This window comes from Ursus americanus, chromosome 24 (assembly GCF_024610735.1).
Source record: "Ursus americanus isolate L20-20 chromosome 24, mUrsAme1.1.p, whole genome shotgun sequence".
NCBI lineage: Eukaryota > Metazoa > Chordata > Mammalia > Carnivora > Ursidae > Ursus > Ursus americanus.
In genome coordinates this window covers 44,543,669-44,567,090 of record NC_142150.1, presented here as the reverse complement: position 1 = coordinate 44,567,090, position 23,422 = coordinate 44,543,669, and the positions used below count along the sequence as shown (strand labels likewise).

Here is a 23,422-nt window from a genome sequence, read left to right as displayed (position 1 = left end):
CCTGGGTGGGCAGGCAGCTGACACCCACGGCCCTGTGTGATCGGCCCCTCCGGCCTCTCTGGTGTGCCTCAGAACCTTTATCTTGTGGTTCTACCTCCTTCTGGAATGTTCTCCTCTCCCTCTTATCTCTCCAGCCTCCTGACCCATTCAGGCCTGCTCCTGCGTCAGCGCTCCTCCTACAGGAAGTCCCCAGCCTGGTTCTCACAGCCCTGTGTCCTGCACACTCGTGTGACTGTTGGAGTTAATACTTGTCTTCCTGCTTGCCTGGTGTCAGAGTTTCCCAAGGCTTCTGTAACAAATGACCATGGGCCGGGGATACAGAAATGCATTCTCCCCAATTCTGGAGGCCGGAAGTCTGAGCTCACTGTGTTAGCAGGACTGTGTCCCTCTGAGGGCTCTGGGGGAGGGCCCTTCCCCAGCTCTTCCAGCTTCTGGCGTTTGCCAGAAATCTTGGTGTTCGTTGTTCTGCGCCCGCATCCCTCCAATCTCTGTCTCTGTCTTCACCTGGCTTTCTGACCCAGGTACCTCTGTACCCCAGATCTCCCTCTCTCTTCCCTTATAAGGACCAGTCATTGGTTTTAGGGCCCTCACTAAATCCAGGGGGTCTCCTCTTGAGACCCTTAACTAGACACACTTGCAAAGACCCTGTTTGGGGAGTTAGGACTTGAGCACATCTTCTGCGGGGTCACCATTCAACACACCACACCTGATGTCTCCATAAGGGCTAGACTGGGCCCGGTTTGGTCTCTGCAAACTGCCAATTATCCAGTCCATCCCCTAGCACTTAGTAGGTACTCAGTGAGTTATGGCTGGATTCTTGCAGTAATGAACGTAGCTTAGCCCCTGGTCCCGGCTGCTTCTGACCTTCAGCCCTACACCAAAACCCAGTCCCAGTGGAGCAGAGAAGAAATGCAGCTGTCTGACTTGATGGTCCCATCCTAGCCCAGATCTGGAGAGCTCCGGGTGAAGCCATCTGGTCTACCCCAACAGCTCGAGGTTAAAACGCCCACCACGATCCTTCCCATGCAAGGCAGAACAGACACCCAGCCCAGGGCCCTGCATGCTCACACATCTCGGCCACCCCAGGCCTGGCTTCCTGTGGCTCAACATTTATGCCTCCTCCAGGAGCAGGCACTGCGAGAGCTCGTTCGGGACTGACAAGTCCTAAATGCCGACGGTTACCCCTGGCACCTGCTACTTCCCAGACCAGCGGAAGAGCTGCCTTCCCTGTAGGCCTGTTGTGGGGCCCGCTGCGAGAAAGTGGATCTCGGGCCATGGTTAAAAGCCACTTGATGCCTGGACACCTGTGGTCCTGTGAGGCAGACGCCAGGAGTGTGTTCAAGGCACTTTACTTCCATCTGTGCCAAAATAACCATAGTAAATATAGGGTTCTATGACGGCCATCATGTAAATAGTATCTCGTAGAGTTGCACTGTGCGCAGCCTGCACAACTGTACTTTGTGGGGCTGGATGCCTGCTCCCTTTACCTTTTGCAGCTCCTGCTACAGGAAACTGGCAAAGAAGGGTGCATTTTGTGTTCACTAAAGTGCTTTCTCACCCTATTCAGAAGGTGTGTTTGAAGACAGCACTTCTAGATTTCGGTTTTTTGTGTAGCCAACAAACCCAGGTAAAGTCTCACCAAGAACAGACATTGTGCCACTTAGGGAGATTCAGAGAGGAATAAGGCATAGATGTTTGCTCCCAAGGAGCCCACAGTTGATGGGTTAGTGAGTAAGAAGGGTCCGCTCAGAGGCTTGGGCCCGGCTCGAAGGCAACTGCGGGGAGAGAATGTGTGATATCGACCTTTGTCGGGAGGGTTTGGGATGGCTTCTACCTAGGGCAGGGAACCTATGAGTTGACCAGTGTTGGGGAGGCCATGGCAGGCAAGGAGAACACGGAACACAGGCGGTGAGGCGTGAAGGGCCCATGTGTGAGCACTGGGGTAAAAGGCAAAGCCAACGGTAGAGCGTTTCAGGGAGTGAAAATGAGCCGGGGGGAGCCTGCAGGAAGGTGGGCGGTGACTGGGGTCAGGGCAGGGGCAGATGCAAAACAGGGGTGCGGGGTGATCACTGGGGCTGGGCTGCCAGTTCCACCAGGCCGTGTCCCCAAGGACCAGGTGGCGTTGGCCTCTGGGTGCACACCACGGTCAGCAGCGTGGGGCCCCCATGAAGGCAGCTCCCAGTGCTTTTGGGGTGCTTCTGCAAGCGGGGCTGCTGGTGCGCGGCCGGGGTGGCCGGGCTGAGGCCGCATGGCCTCTGGTTCCTGGGGCTTCGACCCGGCTCCCGAGGCAGCTTTCAGGAGTGGCGTCCGCCTGCGGCAGCCTCCGCGTGTGGCTGTGGATGTCATCCCGAGACAGCTTTTAGATTCATAAGCCAGATTAAGGAGCCCTCTGAGAGTTTCTCATCTCAGGCAGGTTCCTCCTGGAGGCCCGGGGGTGGGAATGCCCAGGCTGGTTTGTGGGGGTAGAGGGAACGTTTGTGTCGTCCGGATGAAACTAGACGTGAGCTCCTGTGTCGAGGGAACGGTGGTTGCATTCAGAGCTCCCGCTGCATTTCAGGGTTTGCTACAAAGACCACACACTTCTGAAGGCCTGGGACTTCCCTCCCGCTTGTGTCTCGGGCTGCCGGGGCCCAGCCTGCCACGTGCAGTGGGCGCTCCATGACGCTGAGCCGCTCCTGCCCTCTGGGTGCAACCCAGGATCCAGGGATTGTCGTGGATGGAGGTGTGTTCACGCGAGACCCTTCATGGACCGGTGGTGTTCCTTTGCCACCTCCGCTGACACACCCAAGCTCGACCCCTACCTTGTGTTCACCCCATTCTGCTGCGGCCCACAGATGTGATGGGCACACGGCCCTTTGCTGGGCCCTGTGGGCGTCTGGGGTGATGCCGTGCAGGACCCACGTCTCCCCGGGGATTGGGCACAAGAGGGCCATTTCCCCGTTACGAGGCCTTGTCCCGGTTGCTCCTCAGAGCGTCTGCCAGGCAAGTATCCGTGCCGGCACTTGGCAGGCGGGGACGCTGAGGCCCTGAGCAGCTGAGCTGGAAAACGCCTGAGCTGGGATTCAAACCCAGGTCTGTCTGTGAGTAAAAATTCTTAAGACAGGGTCGTGAGGGGCGGGGTCTGGGGCTGCTTAGATCCTGAAGTAAAGCAGAACAGAAGTGACAGGAATCCTTCGTATCAGACACTAAGGAGCTCGGTGCTTGCCTAGCAAACAGGACGCAGCCACACGGCTCGGGGGCAAGAGGGTGGCGGCCCGAGTGGGAGTCAGGACATTCTTCAGTGAGCGAGGAATCGCTGGGAGGACTCAGGGGACTCAGAGAGGGGCTCCGTCGTCAGCCTGGGAGGAGAAGGAGGAGGGGTTGGCACATGCAAACCGTCTCTATGTAGGGTCGCCGTTACGAACACGGGCTGCGTGCCTGGGCTGCGGTGGGCGACTTTATTAACTCCTGCTCGGCCCACAGGGCGTGTTTTGCTCCTCATCCCATTTTGCAGAGCAGGACTCTGAGGCCGTGAAGGTCAGAGTGACCTTGGGTCAGAGCACAGCTGGGATCTGAGCCGAGTTACCCCTCACCCACCCAGCAGACCACCCCCGTGCGGTCAGTGGGGTAGCCGACGGCTGCTGTCGCTCTGGCCCCAACAAGCTCCCCATCGTGGGGGGACTGCTGGAAGGAAACGGACAGTCGTCTGTGAGCCACACAAAGCATTTGGCCCCGCTGGCAGACTAGGCCCATAGTAGGGCCGCCGCCTGGAGTGCAAGACAGGTAGTGGGTGTCGGGCTGCTTGTGTCCCCGGGGGAGATAGGGCTCAGGACCTGCAGGGCCGGCATCGTCTTTCCGGGCTTCGGGGGGCTGTTTGCCAGCCGCTACTCATGCGGAGCAGTGCAGGGTGAAAGTGGGGCGCGGCGGCTGGGGCCTTCGAGAGCCTTTCCCTGGAGAAACGGGTCGCAGGGCTGGCACCTGCCTGGTGCCCGAGGGAGCCACAGGGCCAGGGCCCTCCGCCTGGAGGAGTTCAGCGGGAAGCGAGGCGGGTGGGAAGGCCGTGCAGGTCTGTGTCCTGGTTGGGGGAGGCTCTGGAGACGGGAAGGTTCCTCCTGCCTTGATTCCGGCGGTTCCCTAGGTCCTAGCTAACTGCCAGCCTGCTGCCATTTCTGATGGCAGTTGATGGCTCCCTGGGGCTCCCCCGGCCCCACCACACCGTCCTGGGAATTGCCCCACCTGACCTCACAGTTACCCTGGGAGGCCCATGGCTTCTTGCTGCCTTGTAATGCAAGGGTGAGGTTTAGGGAGCCCATCATCTACTAAAGGCCAAGCCAGCCATGTGACCCTGCCCAGGGGCTCCCAGGGCCCTGGACTCCTGGCCCTGCTTGAGCCCCTTTCTGATGGGCTTCAGTGGGCCGAGCCAGGGGGCTCATGGTCACAGCCCAGCTCCCAGAGCTGGGGCTCCCTGTGCCCAGGGTAGCGGGCAGAGCAAGAGCACAGGGACAGGACCCCTCCTTGAGTATTAGACCACCCTGGACCGGTCGTCCCGAATTGTATGGGCTGTCGGCTGTGAAAGTCACTGTCTGCGCTCTGGCAGCCCTTTCTTGGAAGGCAGGGTCACCCTGGCAAGTTCCGGTGCGTGCTGGCCCACTGTGAGGGCAGGAACTCAGGACTGGGTCAGGACATGTGTGCCTTCTCCAGCTGTGTCCCCAACCTCTCTGAAGCTCCCCTCCCTCATCTGTGCACTGGGAAGCTCTCGGCAGCCCATCACTCTGTCCAAGCACCCCGTCCCTTGTCCTCGTGGGGCACGGTCTGGATGGGCTGCGATGCTCCCAGTTGGCTGCATGCTGGGGCCCCCGCGCTCCCTGCAGCCTGCGAATCCAGTGCTGGACACAGCTGACCTTCAGTTGTCTGTGACTTCGAGCCTGTCAGCGTGTCGCTAATTGCATCGCCCTGCCTCCCCCTCTGAGACAGGGGCCTGCTGAATTCCTCAGGACCTCTGGCTCGCAGCCCTCCCATGGCCAGCCCCTTAGGACCCTGGAGAAAGCCTGTCCACGTTGCCTCCCACCCCTCCTCCTTCCCTGCGCAGTGGCCTGGCCTCCCAGCTGCCGACTTACTTCCGGGGCAGCAAAGAGTCCTGGGGGGATGCTGCCCCTGGAAGGCGGGGAGGGCCCCGTGTAGCCCCAGCCATGTGGCCCTCCAGGAAGTCCACTTCTGTCCTGCGCCCCCCAGGTCCCTCCGAGGGTGGACAGTCATGTGGCAAAGCGCCCTTACTGTAAATGATGGGAGGCTTTGGCAGCTGAAGCAAAGTTAGAGCCTTCGGGTTTCTTTCCCTTAAAAAAAAAATGCTGTGCCAAGAGGCAGGCGGTGTGGCTTTGGGTTGTCTCTCAAAGGGAGCAGCCCCTGAGCCCCCTTCTCCCTGTCCCCACGGCTCATCATCCCCTAAAGGAGGCCGTGCCGTAAGTGGCTTTGGTGTCGCTGGAGTGACCTGCCTCCTGCTAGGAGCCCCCACCCGCCGGCAGCGCCCCGGCCGCCCCCTCCGCCAGCCTGCGGTTTCTCTGTGCGGGATGACGCCGAGCAGCTGCCGCCGTGGCATTGTGGGCTCCTTGGCGATTGTGGGGACACCACATTCATTCGGACCGAGAGGGAGGGGTCGCTGCGTCTCGGCACCGGCTTGTGCGGAGAGCAAATAGAATTTGATTTCTGAAAACCCCTTCGGGAAGAAGAAGAATAAGAAGAAAAAGAAGAAGAAGAAGAAGAAAAAAAAACCTGCTGCCTCATTTCTCCTCTGGCTGGTTTCAGCAGGCGCCCCTGGAAGATGCATCGGCCCGGCCACCCTGGCGCCGCTGCCCCCGGTGGCTCTGGGCCACTTACTTTTTTTGCCTTTGGGTGCCCGGAGCCAGCCCGCGCGGCCATGGCTTGGCGGCCTCGCCACCATGCCTGACTCCTTCCTCCCGCTTGCTCGGCTCCGCTCCGGCTCTGCCTCTGCCTGCCCCCCCTCCGAGCCCCATTGTGCCGTGCCCGCCTATCCCGTTCGCCGGCCCCCCCAGCTGCCTCCGCTCCTCCTGCTCCCTGTGCTGCTGAGTTTCCTCCATGCTGCCTGGATCCGGCGAGCTGGGTGATTAATTGGCGATGATGATGAACGTCCCCGGTGGAGGACCAGCCACGGTGATGATGACGGGTTACAATAATGGTCGCTATCCCCGGAATTCTCTCTACAGTGACTGCATCATCGAGGAGAAGACGGTGGTTCTGCAGAAGAAGGACAATGAGGGTTTTGGATTCGTGCTCCGCGGGGCGAAAGGTAAGAGCAGCTGCTCCCAGCCTGGGTGCATTCCCGTGTTGTGTGAGTGTGTGTGTGTGTGTGTGTGTGTGTGTGTGTGTGTGCACGCCGTATGAAAATGCTCCCCGGCTCAGAAAGAAGCCTTCTTCCTGGGGGCACTTGGTTGCTAGACAACCGTGTTCTTTAACATATTCCGCCTTACTCAGAAAACATCGGGGCTTCCTTTAGGAATATTTTCAATTTTCTGTACACAATATTGCTCTCCACAAGCTCGCTCTCTGTCTCTCTCTCTCCCTCTCCCTCCCCCCACCCGTTAAAAAAAAAAAAAAATCATGGGTTTAATCTGTATTTGGTGGTTCAGTCCAGCCCAGCTGTGGCTGGATTTGGAGCTCCTGGTCTCAGATATCCAGAACGACCCGGTGCTGAGTTTCGGATATCTGGAAACTGCCCCATCCTGGGAGTGGGCTTCGGCTCCAAGTGGAGCAGGCGTCTGTGTGTGCCTGCCCCTAAGGTGACTTTGCAAAGGAAATGTGGCAAGATGGTCCCCTCTACCGTGGACCGAGCCGGCATGTTCACGTCATGTGGCCTGGGGTGGGGGGCTCTGGGCATACTTTCCATGGCAGTGCACCCCCCACTGGCCCTTCACTTGGGGGCTTCCCTTTCAAAAGAAAACAAAATGGCATCAGCTCCCCGTGAGAGGGGACATCTGTCCGCCGCGTGTGTGGGTAAGCCATGTGTAAGTTTCATGTCGGAGGCTCTGTGCTGTGCCGGGTCCTGCCCCTGTGCGAGGAGAGGCCTCCTGCCCTGGGTGGCAGCCCCACCTGCCTGCCGCTCAGGCTGCCCAGGAGCCATCTGTCCAGAGAGAGAAAGAAAAGATGACTCTGTCCCCGTGTGTGCGTGTGCGTGTGTGTCCATGACTGTCTGAGTGATGTGTCCCCTCCCCCCACTGGGGTCATCTTCATCTTCCCACCCACCCAGGCCCAGCCGCTCATAACTCCCCAGGGGAGTCCGTCTCTTGCCCTGGAGTTTTGCTCAGCAGCTGTGTGGGGCCCAGAAAGCCAGGCTCGCTGTGCTGAGGAGCGGGGGCCCAGGCTCCCCGCGGGTGCTGGCCGCAGAGTGGTCGCCAGGAGCCGAGCTCCCTGCAGACAGAATTCATAAGCGGGTTCCAAATCCGCAGCCACCCACTGGGTCAGCGTTACGATCTGCCCATGCTCCAAGTTGAATTCCCTTGGTCGCGAGTCTACGTAGATAGAAATTTGGCAAGTGGTTCAGTGTGGTGTTTCTGGAGCTCTGTGTGGTTATGGGGGGTACTTTTCCATTTTTAGCACTGAAAATGTTTAGTCACTGATGCTTTTAAAGAAAATGACAGGCGTGTACATATAGACACGTACAGCAGAGCACACTGTTCAGTGTTTTGAACAGAAAGGCCAAGAGGTGGCACCGGAATGCAGTTGGCTTGGGTGCTCGAGTTGATGTTGACCCATGACTACAAGTGTCAGGCCCTTCCCAGGGAGAGCAGGCCTGGAGCGCCCACTTCCAATGGGGGGCATGCACACGCCCTTTCTCTCATGAGCCCGTGAGGGGCCGGGGCTGCCGACCTGCACACATCACCCAGGCTTGTACTGAGGTATTCCTTGTCTTCCCAGCGGATACACCCATTGAAGAATTCACGCCGACGCCGGCGTTCCCAGCCCTGCAGTACCTGGAGTCCGTGGATGAAGGAGGGGTGGCATGGCAAGCCGGACTGAGGACTGGGGACTTCCTGATTGAGGTAGGGACACAGGTGTTTGTATTTTTCTGCGTGGGGAGAGCGCCGACTCTCTTAGGGTTGGGGCCCGTGGTCTTGCCGCCCGGCCATTGAGCCAGATCGAGGGGGGCTCACGGAGGCTGCCGTGGACCCATGTTGATTGGTTATTTCCTGGTCCATCCATTGTGGAAACCATTTCCTGTGGACTCGTGTGTTTGGACTCTCTTTAAGGCCTTGGCTGTAACTCTTGGGAGGTGGACGTGGTCATGGAAGTTGGCCATTGGTCTTGAAGTAGAAGGTAGAGGAAGAGACCCCTGGTCGCCATGATGTTGGGGATGCACATGGGTCTGCGTGTGGTCCCCTTGTAGCTGTACGCATAAACACCAGTAGGGGCCGTTGCCCATTCTTGTGCCATCAGGGCAGGACGGAGAGCGCTGTGCTGTGGCTCTTGCTTGCGTGAGGCCTGTAACCTTGGTGGCTGAGAGACCACTGATTTGCAAGTCGCAGTAACCGGCCTGGCAGATGATGGCCTTCAGAGACCAGGGAGTGCCCGCAAGAGGGGTAATGGCACACAAAGGACATGTTTAAATCCAGATGCTTTGAAAACCAGCTTTGCTGGTAGGTCAAAGGAGGGAGCATTCTCTTCCTTTAAAGAACCCAGTAGACGCAAGCGCCCGTGTTTCCTGAGCTTGTACTGGAGTTAGCACCTTGGCGTGCGTGAGGTGTCCGAGCTGCCAGCACATCTGAGCTCCCTGCCTTCCGCGGGTTTAGGCGTTACTTTCAATCTTGTTGTGCAAAGGAACGTGTTACTCTTTGGAAATATTAAGAATAAAAGAGCATGTCGTACCTCGGAAAGATTATTCGTAAGGGGTTCGGTTCACTCCACTGGCGCTCCTTGGGAGTTCACGTTTCTTGGAAAAGCATTCCTCGACGCTGACCCTGAGCCCTGTCTCATCCATGTGCGGGTGGACGGGGTGGATACGGGGTGGCCCTACCACCAGGCCAGCCCGACGCTTGCTCGTTCTACAGAGGAGACCCAGACCCTGGCACGCCGGCCCCTGGGAGCCAGTCTCCCTGTTATGGCTGAGTTTCCTGAGTGCTTCTGAGCTCGGGTTTGCTCATGATCTCTGTAGGGCCTCTCAAGGCTGCGGGACTGAAGGAAATCCAGAAGGAAAGGGACTGTGGAGGAGAGAGAGCCAAGGAAAATGGAGAAGGTGCTTTACCTTCTTCCAGGTATCTTGTGTTGGTCTCGTTTCATTTGCTGAAAGCTGAATTTGAATTCTTACTGACCAATCGGAGCCTGGCTCGGGTGAGACCTTGGCTGCCTTACCCAGAGCGGTGGAGACTGGACCTGGCTGCGTTTTCATGGGTTAACTCGGTTTGTAACCTCACGAAAATGCAGAGACTGGTTGAATCACCTTCTGTAGGATGTAGTTGTGATGTAAGTCTCCTTACCGTGTGTGTGTGTGTGTGCATGTGTTTGCGTGTGTGTGTGTGTGTGCGTGTGTGTGTGACGGAGAGACAGACCCAGAGACAGAGGCTCCGATAGGCTGACCCAGGCATTGCTGGTTCTCGGTTTTAAATAATAAATGAAGGCTGCAGATACAAGCGTGTGCCCGTTGTAGGCTCACTGGCTTGCTTCCTTGAGGAACTAGTCGGGAAGGGAGACGTGGGAGCGCCTCGGAGCGTGTGCTGGGCCCTTCGCTTTTGCGGGGAAGCAGAGCTGCACCGGGTTGGCGGACGTGTCCGCAGCGCGTGCCCAGCCTGGGCGGAGAAGGCAGGCCACCCGGTCAGACGGATGCCTCGGTGGAAGTTGGGGGCCGGAAGGTTTCTGTTCTTCACGCACCTCCTTGAGCATTGCTTTTAACCTCTGGTATGCAGACATATTTGCCATTTTGGAAGAGGTGTATGTTCGAGGTACCCTCCGAATTCCAGGATTCTGGGAACGGCGGGCCCTGAGAGGCATTGATGCCGTGTTGGTGTTATTGTGTCCCAAAGACCCGCAGGAGGAGTGAGCCCTTCATGGCCACCCTGGGCTGCTTACTGCAGGTTGTATGGTAATGGGGGGCTGAGGGGTTGAACCCTTGGAACCCTGCCCCACCCAGTGCATTTCCAAGGCTACTCATGGGACTCAGAAAGTCACCTTTAGGTGCTTGAATTTAAAAGACTGGAAAACCTCCATTGAGGCGTTCTCCTAGCTAATGGATCTCCCCCCAGAAGAGTAAGGTCCCTTACAGCCTTGCATGTGTTTTCCAACAGACAGTTTTTCTGCATTTTCCGTTGAAAAGCTTCAACCTTGAGGCGATGTTCTCAATGAACTCACGGGTCTCAGGTGAATCTTGATTTTGGCCAGAAGCCATCCCTGGAGTCAATGGGGTTTCCGAGCCTTGGTGAAGCACAGGTCCCATGTGCCAAGATCGCCAGTGAGGGCAAATTGTCCTTGTCGCCCCGTATTCCTCTGGGCCAGCCTCCTCCCCTCCTTGCTCTTGGAAGGCAACTCAAAGCATGTCGGTGGTTTATATTCTCTCTAAAAACACATGCTGCAGTTTGAACGTGGAGACCAAGGGGCCACTTCTGGTGGGAATGTCCTTTGTCCACATCCTGAGCGTCTGCAGACCTTCCTTCTTCCTTTTCAGACTTGGTCATCTTGCTGGCGGCACCAGCGCCTGTCACGAAGCGTTTCCTATTGCGCGCGCTTTTCTTGGGTGCTTACCCTCCAGAATTCACGTCCCTCCTGCCTTAGTGTTTGGGGGGAATTGGCTCCTTTGTTGTTGGGACTGTCTCTTTGCTGACCGTGCCCCCCTCCCTGCCCCACTCCTGCCGGAAAGCAAAAGCTTCAAGTAGAGCTCCATGTAAAAGGTTATCGTGAAACAGGAATTACAGTCCTAGTGCGCCAGTGGGTTGTCATAAAAATTCATTTCAGAAGTGGAGAAGGAGGAGTGTGTGCCCCCCTGAGGGGGCATTTGAATGCAGGGGCTCCGTAGACCATGTGTATTCACTGCTTTCAGATGAGCCTCATATACTGGAGTCCTCTGGACGAGTGGTGCCGCTGGGCTTCCCCAGAGAGCGTTAGGAGGCAGTGGGAGTGGGCAGGGCAGTGGGGGCAGAGTCCTTCCAGGGAGAGCGATGCTTGCGGCGAAGTGGGTCCGGGCGTCAGCGACAGCCCGGGGAACGTGAGCAGGGGAGTCGGGGCAAGGTTTTCTTTCCATGCACGTCAAACAAGAGCATGGGGACTCCAGCAGCCAGAAGTGATAAAGGCCTGGATCCCTTTTGGTTACGACAGGAAACCCATTTTGAACTGGGTTTAATGATGGTGAAAGCTTGTCGGAGAATTGAAAGCAGAGAGTTTAGGGGAGAGTTAGCCTCCAGACACAGATTGTTGAAGACTTATCTGCCTTTTCCTTGAGATCATCTTGCTTAGGTCTCCCCACCCCCATGAGATGGGGCAGCAGAGGCCACTTACAAGGAGTCCTAAGGAGGACATAGACGGCTCACAGATGACAGTTTTGCGTCCAGTAATTAAGGAGACATGGAGGTTTGGGGATGTCCCTTTGGTGTCCTGCAAAGGATTCCCCACACTGGACAGCCGGTCGGCCTCATCCAGTGACGCCTGGCTGGGCGTCAGAGCCACCTGTCCTTATTTACAGAGAGACCCGGTTTCCAGCCCACACCTTCAGAGTCAGAGTCTCGAGGCAGGAGGTTGGGCATGGCATCTTTAGGACACTTCGGTGACACTGTGGCATTATGGTGTCAGGCAGGGTGATGACCAGCTGGCCTGATCATGTTGGCTTTCTGAACCCCTTAATTCATCATTCTAAAAGAAGGATAGAAGCAGGTCCCACGCTCATCTCCTTGTTGTGACACTGGGGCTGTCTTCCTTCCACAAGCTCCCCATCCGGAAACCCAAGTTTTGTTGCTTGTATCACTTCCTTAAATGAAAACATCCTCTATCTTGAGAATTGCTCATAATACAACCAAACAGTAAAAACCTCAAAAGGGCAAACGACATTCGCGACAAACATGACCAAGGCCCGTGTCCTTGTTGATAGTGACCGAGGGTGTGTCTGCCAGGCATCCCACAATCCCATCTGACCCTCACCGTGAGCCCGGAAAGTGGCGTCTGTTGCCCTCCCCGTGTTACAGATGAGGGAATCGGCCACAGCGAGGGGAAGTCACTTGCCCATCATCGTGGAGCGGGCGAATGGAGGCACTGGGATTCCAGCCTGGGCTGCCTGACTCCATAATGCCACAGCTCAGGGTTTCCTGAGAGGCGCTTTGATGTGCTTGGTGTATAAATGGGCAGAGGGGAAGAAAAAAACAGATGACAAGCTGCCAATTCTTATTTTCAAATTAGCAAATGCTTTTTTTTTTTTTATTACTATACCCGTCGCCGGTGACAGCACTCATATGTTGCTATGTGAAAGAATAAATCGCCATAAACTTTTTAGAAATCGATGTGACAGTATGTAATAAGAGCCATAAAGCCAAATCAGGGATTTTTACATCTAGGAATCCATTCTAAGGGAACGATCTGAAAACAGGGGGAGCGGAGACTACGGTGTAGCAGAGACATAATAAGGGGATGGGGCCTCAGGGAAATGGTGAAGGAGACCTCATGCATCCGTCATGGATTCGCAAGAAAGCATTTCAAAACGAGGCTTGCAAGGAGTTCTCGATACTAATGAGAACTGATCACCTTCTATTAGGTGAAAAGGGCAGACCCAAAATTATCTGCACAATACCATCTAAATTATACCACCTCTCCCCAAAATAGGCCTTGGGAGGAAAAAAGGGAAAGGAAATGTTAACCCCTGGGTGATGGGATCTTGTGTGATCGTTGTCTCTTTTTTTCAGACTTTTGTCTATTTCTCGGATTTTCCAGAATGACAGCATTCACTTTTCTGACAGGTATTAATTTCATAAATAGAAAGTTATTCCTTCGGAGAAGCTGTCACATGCAGCCGAGCGGTGTCTCAGCCTCCGTGGCCAAGGTGTTGCTGTTTGCTTTCAGGACGAGAACACTTTCCTGGGTGTTAATTATTTTCCTGGGGCCGTTGCTCGCCAACCTGATGCCGTGCCGGGGGCGCCTATGGTTTTTGTGATTGTTTTCTTAGCCCTGAAGTGGCCGATCTCGTTTTTGTGTTAATTCCCTAAATGGGTTTTCCCTTGCAATTAAAGCAGGCAGCAATATCCTTCATCCTTGAAAAGTGATGCTTGAGTTTGCTAATTACTTTTCCTCGTATTAAATGCTTGCACTAGTGATGGCCTACAACTGTTTTATAATCTCAGTTTGCACCGAAGTGAGGACGCTAAGAGGGATGCCCCGGTGTTTTCCTGAGAGACCGTCTGAGTATCTTATAAAATGTTTTTTTGGCCGATACTTGAGAATGGGAGTTGACAAAATGTAACATGGGTTCTAGCACACGTTTGCCTAAACTGTTACTTGTAACCAGGCTGGAGGTACAAACGGTTGTTAAAGCCCAGTGGTAATCTGCCAGCCTCCCCCAGCTTCCAGATTAACTTGTTCGAAGGACAGGAGACAAAGTTCAGGTTATGCCCGATCACTTGCTCTGCGCATCATTGATCGGCATGTGTTTCCTGGGTCTCAGTGTCCCCATCAGCAAAATGGGTGGTTGTGAGGATTCAGTCACCAAGACAAGCTATGCGCCATGGGCTCTAGGCACGTGGGCTGCTGTGAGTGTTGGTCTTGTTGTGCCAGCGGTACTGGGCACAGAGTTGGCATTCCATCAGCATTTGCTGTCAATGATTGTCCTGTCCTTCATTGTCATTCATGATGCCTGACTGAGAAGAGGGAACCGATGACTGTTAGTTGAACAAGTAGAAATAGTAAGTCATTGTAAGTTACAGTAATGGCAGGTGGATCATTACCACTACTGTCTCAAGCACGGAGCACATCTGCCCTGTGCCAAGCTCATAGAGTCGCCATGTGCCAAGCACATTCCAGCCAAGAGCGCATTGGCCGTAGCTTCTTGGTGCCTCTGTGGATGACATGGCAGCTGATGCAGGCACCTGCCCCGCTCCACCCGCAATCCCCGAGTATCGCTGGCAGGCATACCTCCAGGTTTGGCTTGGACCTCTGCTCCCAGGGCGCTCCCTCACTGCCTTGCTCAGTTCTGTTCTGGCATGAGTCTGGCTTTTGGGTAATCTCGGAATTTCTCTTTGTGATTCCCATTTTGCCCTCCAGCCACAAATCCCAGGGCTGAGGCCAGAGCCCTGCTGTGGTTTCCCCAGTGCCGGCATCCCTCCCATCTAGTTGTTCAGCCACAACATGCAGCTCACATTTCTCTGCCTTGCCTTTCGGGATAGCATGAGAGGCTTCACCCCATGTCCATCCGGGGTCCACATGACCAAGCTGGGAACTCTACCCACCCCACCCCCCAAATTCTTAACACCTTATTTAAGCCATTTTAAATGAGTATTTAATTCAATAAGTAAGTTAATAGTGAATGCCAGCTGATATTCATAGGAAGCTAGGCTGACCGGTGAATTTCTGACTTTGAGTCACATTGATACTTCAGTTGTGAAGTTCGGTTGTTTTCACGTCAAAGACAAGCAGGGCCCCGTGGCTGTCTGTGGTCTCTCTAAGTGTGGAGCGTTTCTGTGCTGAAGCTGTGTGGCTTCTTACTGTACGCAGTTTGGAAAAGGCCTGATATCCCTGGCCAGCCTCCCACTCCAGCTCCCCTGCTTCTGGGCTGCTGGCACCTGGGTCAATGCAGGGGGTAAGTGTGGCCATCTTGACCTGCCTTTCCATCCCCCTACCCAGCCTTGCTGGGGTCTAAGTTTCCAGTCCACTTCTCAGTGATGACTGAAAAACATTTCTTTACTTAAAAATAAAAGTCAGCACAGAGGAGTGCAGCTGCTTTTGTCGTTTGCAACAAAACATTCAGACAGTGCCAGTGCCCATGGCAAACGGTTGTGCCATTCCAAGGCTCATAGCCTTGGGGTCTTCACTATCTGGGTCTCTTAGCACTGGGGTCTTTGCTCTCCAAGGCTCTAAAGAGTCCCCTGCTCTGGGCAGAGCCTGGGAGCCTGGACCCCTTTCCTGCACATAGCCAGCCATAGCCCCTTCTGTGCCTAGAGAATGGTTCACTTTGTCCTCCATATTGACTGGGAACAGGTGGTCCAGGCTGAGGAGCAGCCCAGAATCCTGCTGAGAAGGTAGATGCGGGCATCTTAGCTATTGCAAATCTGAAGTCTTGGCTCATTCATTTTGGGGTTCTAATTTGAAGCATCAGTGATTTCAATTTCAGGCTAAAAAAAGATTCAGAATCACTTCAGGGGACCACGGCTGCTGTGCTCAAGGCTCCGTAGGCCTGGCAGATGGCAGTGCACTGGGTTGGATAGAGACAAAAAGGAGCCATGGTCAAGGGCACCGGCTGTGCAGTATGATCTGGGTTTGAATCCAGCCTCTGACACTTGACTATTTGAATGTGAACTTGGGCACATCTCTCATCCCTTGGCCTCAGTTTCTTAAGCTGTAACTAAAAATGTGTTTGAAGCATATAGCATGGTTTCTGGCAGAGTGAGATCTCAGCAATCGGTAGCAATTGTACAAGTCACTTTTGCAGCTTTGTTGATCCAGGTGCTGGGCTGGCATGTGCTGTGGGGAGAAAAGACATGAATCAGACTCAGTTCCTCCCTCTGGGAACTCACCGTCTGGAAGGGGGCAAAAGCAGAGTATGGTGAAGGCCCCAAGATAAATCTGAAAAAGGACTTTGTGAAAGAGATGGTGTTGGCACCGTGCTTAGTTGGGTACATGGGGTTTCTTCCTATGGACAGAACTCAGAAGGGAGGGTCCCAGGGAGAGCTTAGGGTGTCAGGAATGTTCAAGGTGGATTTGAGGAGTGGCCGAATGTTATGGAGCCAGGGGTGACTGGGTCCAGTCCAGTTTAAGTGGGGACAATAGTGTGTGGCTGGTCAGTGGCAGGGAGCAGTAGGAGGATGGTCAGGGGTCCTCTCCAGGGGATCTATCCATGGTGCTGAACCTCTCGTGGATGGGAGCTCTCCGGGGTGCTGAACCTGAGAGCTGGGAAGGTGCCTGCCCCCCCACCCCCACCCCCCACCCCCCGGAGAATCAGCCTGGCGGGAGGCCTTGGTGCTTCATTCCCTTCACCTTTCTCATTCCTTTCACCTCCCACCCCTGCATCCTGTATCTTGGTCTTCCTGGGCACCACAGCTTCTTATTCAGTGAGTGTTCTGTCTGCTTGGTGCAGAAACCTCTCTTGTGAGGAGGGGTGAAGGGACCAATATGGGCTGAGTGTCTGCAGCATCCTTTGCTCTAAGCCAGCCTTCACTTTTCATCACTGAGGTCTGGGCTTACAAGTCACCTTCCCAGAGGGATTCCCTGGGCACCCTCTGGTTGCCCCTGACTCTGTCACTCCACTGTATGCTTCTTCCACCATCAGAATCATATGTGTTGAGTGATCGACTTCCTGCCTGTCTCCCTCATGAGGATCCCTGATCCCTGCAGGCTGGAGACCTTGCTGACCTGGTCCCTACTGTGTGTCCAGCACCCAGTACATGCCTGATGCTTAACAGGGGCCCCAAAACCTGTGTTCAGTGATGGACACTCCTGGGAAGTAGGCATTTATGCCCATTTTGCAGGTGATGGAGATCAAATGGCTGCTAAGGGCCCCACAGGGAGAGCTGACTCCCAAGCTTGCATCTTTCTGATGCCCTGGGCAAGTCTTGAGTCGCTGAGACATAATCTTAAAACCAAACCATCTTCCTCAACCTGAGAGGATGCTGTAGACCCAGCCCCAGTCCACATGCAGTGAGGTCTGCAAGAGGCATAGTGAGCCGAGAGCTTCTGGTTCAGGGTTCTCTGATGCGCCTCTTGACTCCCCTGAAAGGAGCCCTCCTGGGTCCTCTCCACCTGCCCTCCCTCCCTTCCTCCCACTCACTCACCTCCCAGTATGCTCAGCAGGCTCTCGTTAGCATTGATTTGTCTCTGTTTGCAGCGCCCTTTTGTGGGGCGTTTCGTGATACAAGCGGTTAGGTTGGCAAATGAACTGAAGGAAGGCCTCCTGCTCAATGCCCTGTCGGGTCTTCTACTTGATGACGTTTGTCGGTCCTGGGAGTTAGGGGTGTGCATGCCAACGATAAGAAGACTTAACAAGAGAAGGGCTGGGGAAGGGGGAGTGGAAGGCCACAGTTATCATCTGATGCTTTAAAGTCCTGAGTGGTCTCCTTGCTTTGGTGCCATGAGACCAATCACCCACAGGCAAAATTTCCAATTCCCTCTAGCTGGGACCTTTGGTTTCATGTAACAGACTTTTCAGCGCACCTCCTCTGTGCCCAGCCCCCAGTCATGGAGCTGAGTGGAGGCCATCTTCGCCCTTGAGAGGCAAAGTGGAGTGGGGAGGGAAGCCCAACCTCTTTTGGGCCTCAGGGCCCGAACAGAGAGAAAGGGGTGGGTTATTCGGACAAGTTGGGGAGGTGGCACACACATCCAGCCTGGAAAGACAGATGGGCCTTGACCATGGCCCTCTCTCCCTGCTCTCCCGAACGTGCCACTCTTCCTCCCACCCCCGGCACTTGCTCGTACCACTCACTCATGCTCTCCGCTACCCCTCTCCCACCTCCACCTCGTCCACCTGCATAACTGCTCACCCACAGATCTCTGCCTGGTGGCCCCTCCTCGGGAAGCCTCCCGACAGTTCCTGAGAAACCCGTTCACAATGCATGTCACTGTCCCTGCCTGAACTGACCTAAGGGGCCAGCCAGAGCCCAGCTCATGACAGGCACACAGTCAGGATCTGTGAAATGATGGAAGGCACCGCAGGGGAAGGGCATAGCCTAGAGGAAGGCTCAGAGGCAGGAGCACATAGAAGTGTGCCGGAAATGTCAGGAGGCCCTGGAAGGATGAAGATGGGGCCTCCGTGTCAGGGAGGGCCTTAAATGCAGAGCTGACTCCTGGGGCCTCAGTCTGTCCCTGGAGGCAAGCTCACTTGGGTGTTTTATCAGGGACTTCCGTGGCTGGAGAAGGGAGGTGGAGGCAGACTGCCCTTGAAAAGCAGGTCAGAGCAGGGATTCAAGGCACCGTCCTAGGAGGCAGCCCTGCTGGGTCCAAATCCAACTGCCCCACCTGTGTGCTGTGTGGCCTTGAGCAAGTTACACAGCCCCTCTGTGCCTCGATTGCCTCACCTGCAAAGTGGGAGTAAGAACATCTATTTCATAGGCCTCCCCAGGGTTCAGTGATTTTGTAAGTCTAAGGCATGTAGAGAGAACGGGGCTTGAGCTAAGGAGTATATGCCAGAGGGACCATTGCTATTATGTTGCTGTTGTTGCTGCCTTTGGGAGGGACACGAGCCTTCCTGGTGGGGTCTCACCGCCCAGGAAACTCTCCCCCATGGGACCTGCCATGCTGAGGTCAGGTGTGAGCCCTATGAGGACCCTGGTGCCCAGCATGGGCTTTGGAGAGATGGGGTGTGGTAAGTGAGGGAAGGCAGGAGACCGCCGATCTGCAGGAACCACGCCATTCACAGCTCCCCCGGGCCCAAACCGGGCAGTGCCGGGACAGGCCAGTGCCCTGTGGCTCCTGAGACAGGACTGGAGTTTCTGGATTTCTCCCAGGCAAGGGCATTGGACTGCTGTCCCTCCCACCTGATGCTGTTCCTGCTGTGCTTTTAGCATCGTCCTCCCACAGCTAAACCCACACCACACGTGCTCCATGCGTGCTGCTTCCCCGAAGCCTCGCCAGAACCCTGGGAGGTGGGTTCTGACACCACCCTCATTTCTTAGGTGGAAACAGTGAAGCCCAGAGAGGTCATAATACAGCTCAGAGTCACAAAGCCCCCACATGGCCCAGTGCCACCCTCCAAGCTCCCTGCCTTTCTGCTCACGCTCATGCTCAGGTGAGAAGTCGCTCGGGAGTCCGGTCCCTGCCTGGGCTCCTGTCCCAGGTCCTCTCCTGCACCCCCAATCTGTGCTCCATTCCCAGCTCTAGGGAGACTGCCATAGTCACTGTTCAGTAAAATCCAGTTCTTACCATGACCGCAAGGCCCTATGGCTCCAGCTTCCCCCCACCCCCCCGCACATCCCTTCCCTCCCTTCTCCCTGCCCCTGCCTGCTCACTCCGTTCCCTCAGCCGGGTCGTTGCCCACGGCGCCTCTTCCAGACCTTCCCTGACCAACCTCATCTGAATGGCACAAACCTCCACCAACTGCTTGCCTCTCCCGAGGGACGTTTCTCTTCTCGGCTTTGCCACACATGGAGTTTATGTAACACAGGATGTGTCGGCTGAACATCTCCCCTCCGGAGCCCAAGTCCCCTCCGAGGGCAGAGCCCTCATCGAGGGCCTGGGCTCATCCCGCACCCAGGACAAGAGAGTCTGGTGCAGAGCAGGAGCCTAGTTTATGTCTGCTGACAGACTGGGTGAGCTCCTGACGAGCTCTGGGTCTGGCCCTGAGGGCGCACGCCAGAACCTTCCCTGTCAGAGGGGTGGCTCATCTCTCCTAGACAACCTCCCTCATATCCCCCCAGTCAGCACCTCAAAAAGTGGACAGAGACGCAGGGGTCAGCTGACTTACGTCAGAGAGAACCACACCCTCCCCTGAAGTTCCAGAACTCTCTCCCAATGCCCACTCGAATCCCACGGACTTTCCAGGGGGATGTGTGCCTCTGCTCTCAGGAAACATTAGGGACTGGGAGTAAACTCTGCTCCCATGTAAGCCTGGTGACTGGTTTTTCCATGAGTGTTCTTTCCTTAGGGCTGGCGGAAGTCATGCCTGCCCGGGGAATATTGGGAATACAGACAAGCCAGAGGAAGAAGTCAGGTGACGTTGCCAGGAGACAGGGTTGTTGTAATGTTTACCTTCTCAGATTTTTGCTTCTTTACACGTGTCTGTTAGAGATACATTTGGTCACGTGTATAAACACACGTACTTTTTTCATCGTGCATATCTTTGTAATTGTGGTGAAATACACACACTGTAAAATATACCAGTTCAGCCACTTGACCGTGTATGATCTAGTGGCATTTCATACCTCCACAGTGTTGTGCCACCATGATCTCTCTCTAGCTCCAGAATGCTTTCATCCCCCAAAAAGACACCCCATCCCCATTAGCAGCCACTTCCCATCCCCCCACTGCCTTCCGCCTCAGGCCACCACTGATCCACTTTCTGTCTCAGCGGGTTTGTCTGCTCTGGACACACCTTAGGCGTGGAATCCTACGACACGTGGCCTGTTGTGCCTGGCTCCTTCCGTTGAGGATGTTTTCAGGGTTCACCCACGGGGGAGCACGTGTCAGGACCTCATTCCTTCTACGGCCAAATGACGTTCCATTGTGTGCATTAAACCACCTTTCGTGTATCCATTCGTCCACTGATGGGCGTTCCGGTCATTTCCAGCTTTGGCTCTCATGCATAATACAGCTGTGGACGTACACACACAAGACTTTGTTGCAGTCCCTGTTTTCCGTTTTTTGAGCAAGTTGCACACCTCCGAGTGGACTGCCGGGTCGTACGGTAATTCTCCGTTTATTGAAACTGCCGACCCAGCCTGGGGCAGAAGCAGCAGGTGTTCAGTGAGCCCCTAGTAAATGGCCATCTTTAGGCTCGGCCTGGCCGGAGATGCAGGAGAGCAGAGGGAGGGGACGCGGCCCACAGAGACAGAGCTCAAAGGCACCCGCAACTTCACTGCTGGACGGCGTGCCTGGGGCTGCAAATAACATAAGCCACGGCCATGACAGTCACAGTGGGAAGTGCTCCCGTTCCTTGAGCACTCCCTGTGTGCCAGGCTCCGTTTGGGGGATTTCACGTGCGTGAACTCAGTTAGTGCTCGAGGTTTCGTTTGAATATATCCATTGGGTCTTTGTTCTGCACGAGGAGCCTGGGGCACAGAGAGGGGAAGTCACTTGCCCACAGACACACAGCAAGCAAGTGACAGAGCTGGGTTGTGGTCTAGGCATGTGACTGCTTCGGAGACCATGCTGTGAGCTTCTCCCCCATGGGGCCTGGAATAAGGGCCAGAGTGAAGGGGCTGGCCAGGGAAGGAGCATGTGGGCTGGAGGGTGGGAAATCTTCCTGGGGTGGGGGATGGGAACAGAACCAGTGCTAGTGTGAGAATGAAATGAGACATCCTCATAAAGCATCTTGCCCAGCACCCGGCCTGCAGCTAACCAAGGGGCAGGGCCTGAGAGGTGGGGTGGGAGCGTCTCCCAGGGCTGCAGTGTCACCCTTCCCAAGGGGGTGGTTTTTGTTAAGGAGGCACTTAGGGCCACTGACCGTGGGTGTGCAGAGGCTGAGGCAGGAGGAGGTAGGGCCAAGGGGGGCAAGGCCAGAGGACCAGGTGACCGCTGGGGGCATGGCGAGAAGAACTATAGGATAGGATTGCAGACGGGCAGACACCTGGGTTTCCGTGGCTAATCACCTCGGAGACCGTTGGTGGGTGGGAGGGACGGGGAAGCCTGGGAAGGACACCTCAGGTGAAGTGGGTCATTGTATCCAAGAGGGGCAGTGGGGGCGGTGGGTGCCAGGAGCAGCTCCAAGGGAGGGACAGTTACTCAGGCCCCGGGACTCACAGCCAGTTGGGTAGAGTTATATATGCTGTGAGAGTCAATGTCACAGTCACCCACGGGAGCTGGCCGTCTGCTGCTGTGATGTGGGGATGCCTCCCATCACAGCCCCGCATCGCCGGGAACGTGGGTCTGGGAGACTCCCATTTACCAGCAAGGAAGCCGAGGCTCAGGAAGACCACGGGCCCTGCCCAGGCCGTCATAGCTCTCAGGGCTGCAGGCCCTGCCACGTCTTTCCAGGGTGGGTCTCATCACCCAGCCTGGAGGCCCTTTGGGGACAGCACAGTAGTTCAGGGCCTCAGGGGAGACATGGACTAAGCAGGTGGAAGGTCCATAAAGGGGGAGGTCATAACTGATTGGAAGAACCCTGGGGGGCTTCCTGGAGGAGGTGAGGGGAGCAGGGTTTTTCAGCATCAAGGGGAACTGGTTAAGGATGGACTCAAAGCAAGAGTGCCCCATCTCCTCAATGATCCCCAGTTGTGTTATTCTAGAACTTTCTGTACAATTGATGGAACTCGATTCAGACTGGCTCAGCACACAGAGGGAATTGACTGGTTTGAGTAGCTGGAAATTCCAGAGATGTTTGGCTTCAGGCCCAGCTGGGTGCAGGCACTCAGCAGTGTCCCCAGCATCTTGCTCCCTCTCTCAGCTCTGGGTTCCTCTGTGCCCGAGCAGGTTCTCCCCACAAGGGTGGCAGACTCAGTCCATAGGAGCTCCGGGTTTTCATCCCGTCAGCGGAGGAGCCCCAGCAGAAAAGAGCATCTCGCTGGCCTGCCTCGGGTTACATGACCATTGCTGAGCCAGTGACCCACTGGACTGATGGAAGGTGCTCTCTGGCCAGGCAGGGTCACATGACCTCCCCAGTGGGGTGGGCTGGCTCCCGAACTATAGTTGAGTCCTGGGTATAGGAAGGAGGGAGACAAATGTCTGGGCAGGTGGATTCAGCAGCCAGCCACCCCCTGCCTGGTGTGCAGGGCACCTGGGACGGATGTCTGCCTCTCCGAGCTCACCATGCGTGCTGTGCTGTCGTGGGCCCATTCATGACCTCAGGCGGGACTACGTGTTCTGTGTGGGGCACACGGGTTCTCTGATACCCCCGCCGGTGACCCAGACTCTGTGGCAAGCTGAGACAAAGGGGCCCAGAATTTCCTGCTCTGTAGCATATCCATCCCTGGTCCCAAGCACAGCAGGGCTGCATGACCATCTGGTGCCTTGTAAGGCCCTCCGGGTCCCTTCCTCCCCACCAGCTTGGCTGAGCGGGGTCCCGGAGTCCAGGGGCCGAGCACTCCCCTCCTCTGCCCGGGAAGCCTTGGGGAGGCAGCTCCCAGACAGAGCACGGTCTCTGAGTCCTGACTCTTCCTGGTTTGCAGACGGCCACCTTCTTGCCGTCCCCACATAGCAGAGAGGACAAGAGATCGTCTCTCTGGCGTCTGTCTTACAAGGGCACTAATCGCATTATGGGGCCCCCACCCTCCTGACCTCATCTGACCCTGTGTCCCTTCAAAATGCCATCACACAGGGAGTTAGGGCTTCGACATAGGAATGCGGGGGGAACTCGGACATTTAGTGTCCATGAGGGAGGCATGCTGGGGAAATGAGCCCCCCGGGGCCTCCGACCTGCCATGCAGGGCAAGGGCGTGTCCGTTGCTGGTGGGGAAACAGTCTTTCCAGCCTGAGAGCCTCGGTCGCTTGCGCCAGTTGGCCCGGTTTCGGGAGGCACGGCAGCATGGGGGACAGGAAAGCTGCCAGCTCGGCAGCCACACAGCACTGGGACCGTAAGCTCTCTGCCCATCCCTGAGCGCTGGTGTATGCCAGGACCTCCGTCCACACCCAGCAGCATCCCGAGGGAGGTGGCAGTCATGCCCTTTTGCAC

At 55.9% G+C, this 23,422-nt stretch overlaps 1 protein-coding gene across 7 annotated transcripts in view; it reads left to right on the top strand.

Moving 5' to 3' along the window:
- The window catches only part of SHANK2 (SH3 and multiple ankyrin repeat domains 2), a 503,557-nt gene that overhangs the window by 349,917 nt on the left and 130,218 nt on the right, over nucleotides 1–23,422 (top strand). For all 7 annotated transcript variants that reach the window (XM_087855105.1, XM_045775905.2, XM_087855101.1 and 4 more), the window contains 2 exons: nucleotides 6,201–6,283; nucleotides 7,909–8,033. In XM_087855105.1, coding sequence (XP_087711231.1) covers nucleotides 6,201–6,283; nucleotides 7,909–8,033 — 208 coding nt within the window. The remainder of the gene's footprint in view (nucleotides 1–6,200; nucleotides 6,284–7,908; nucleotides 8,034–23,422) is intronic.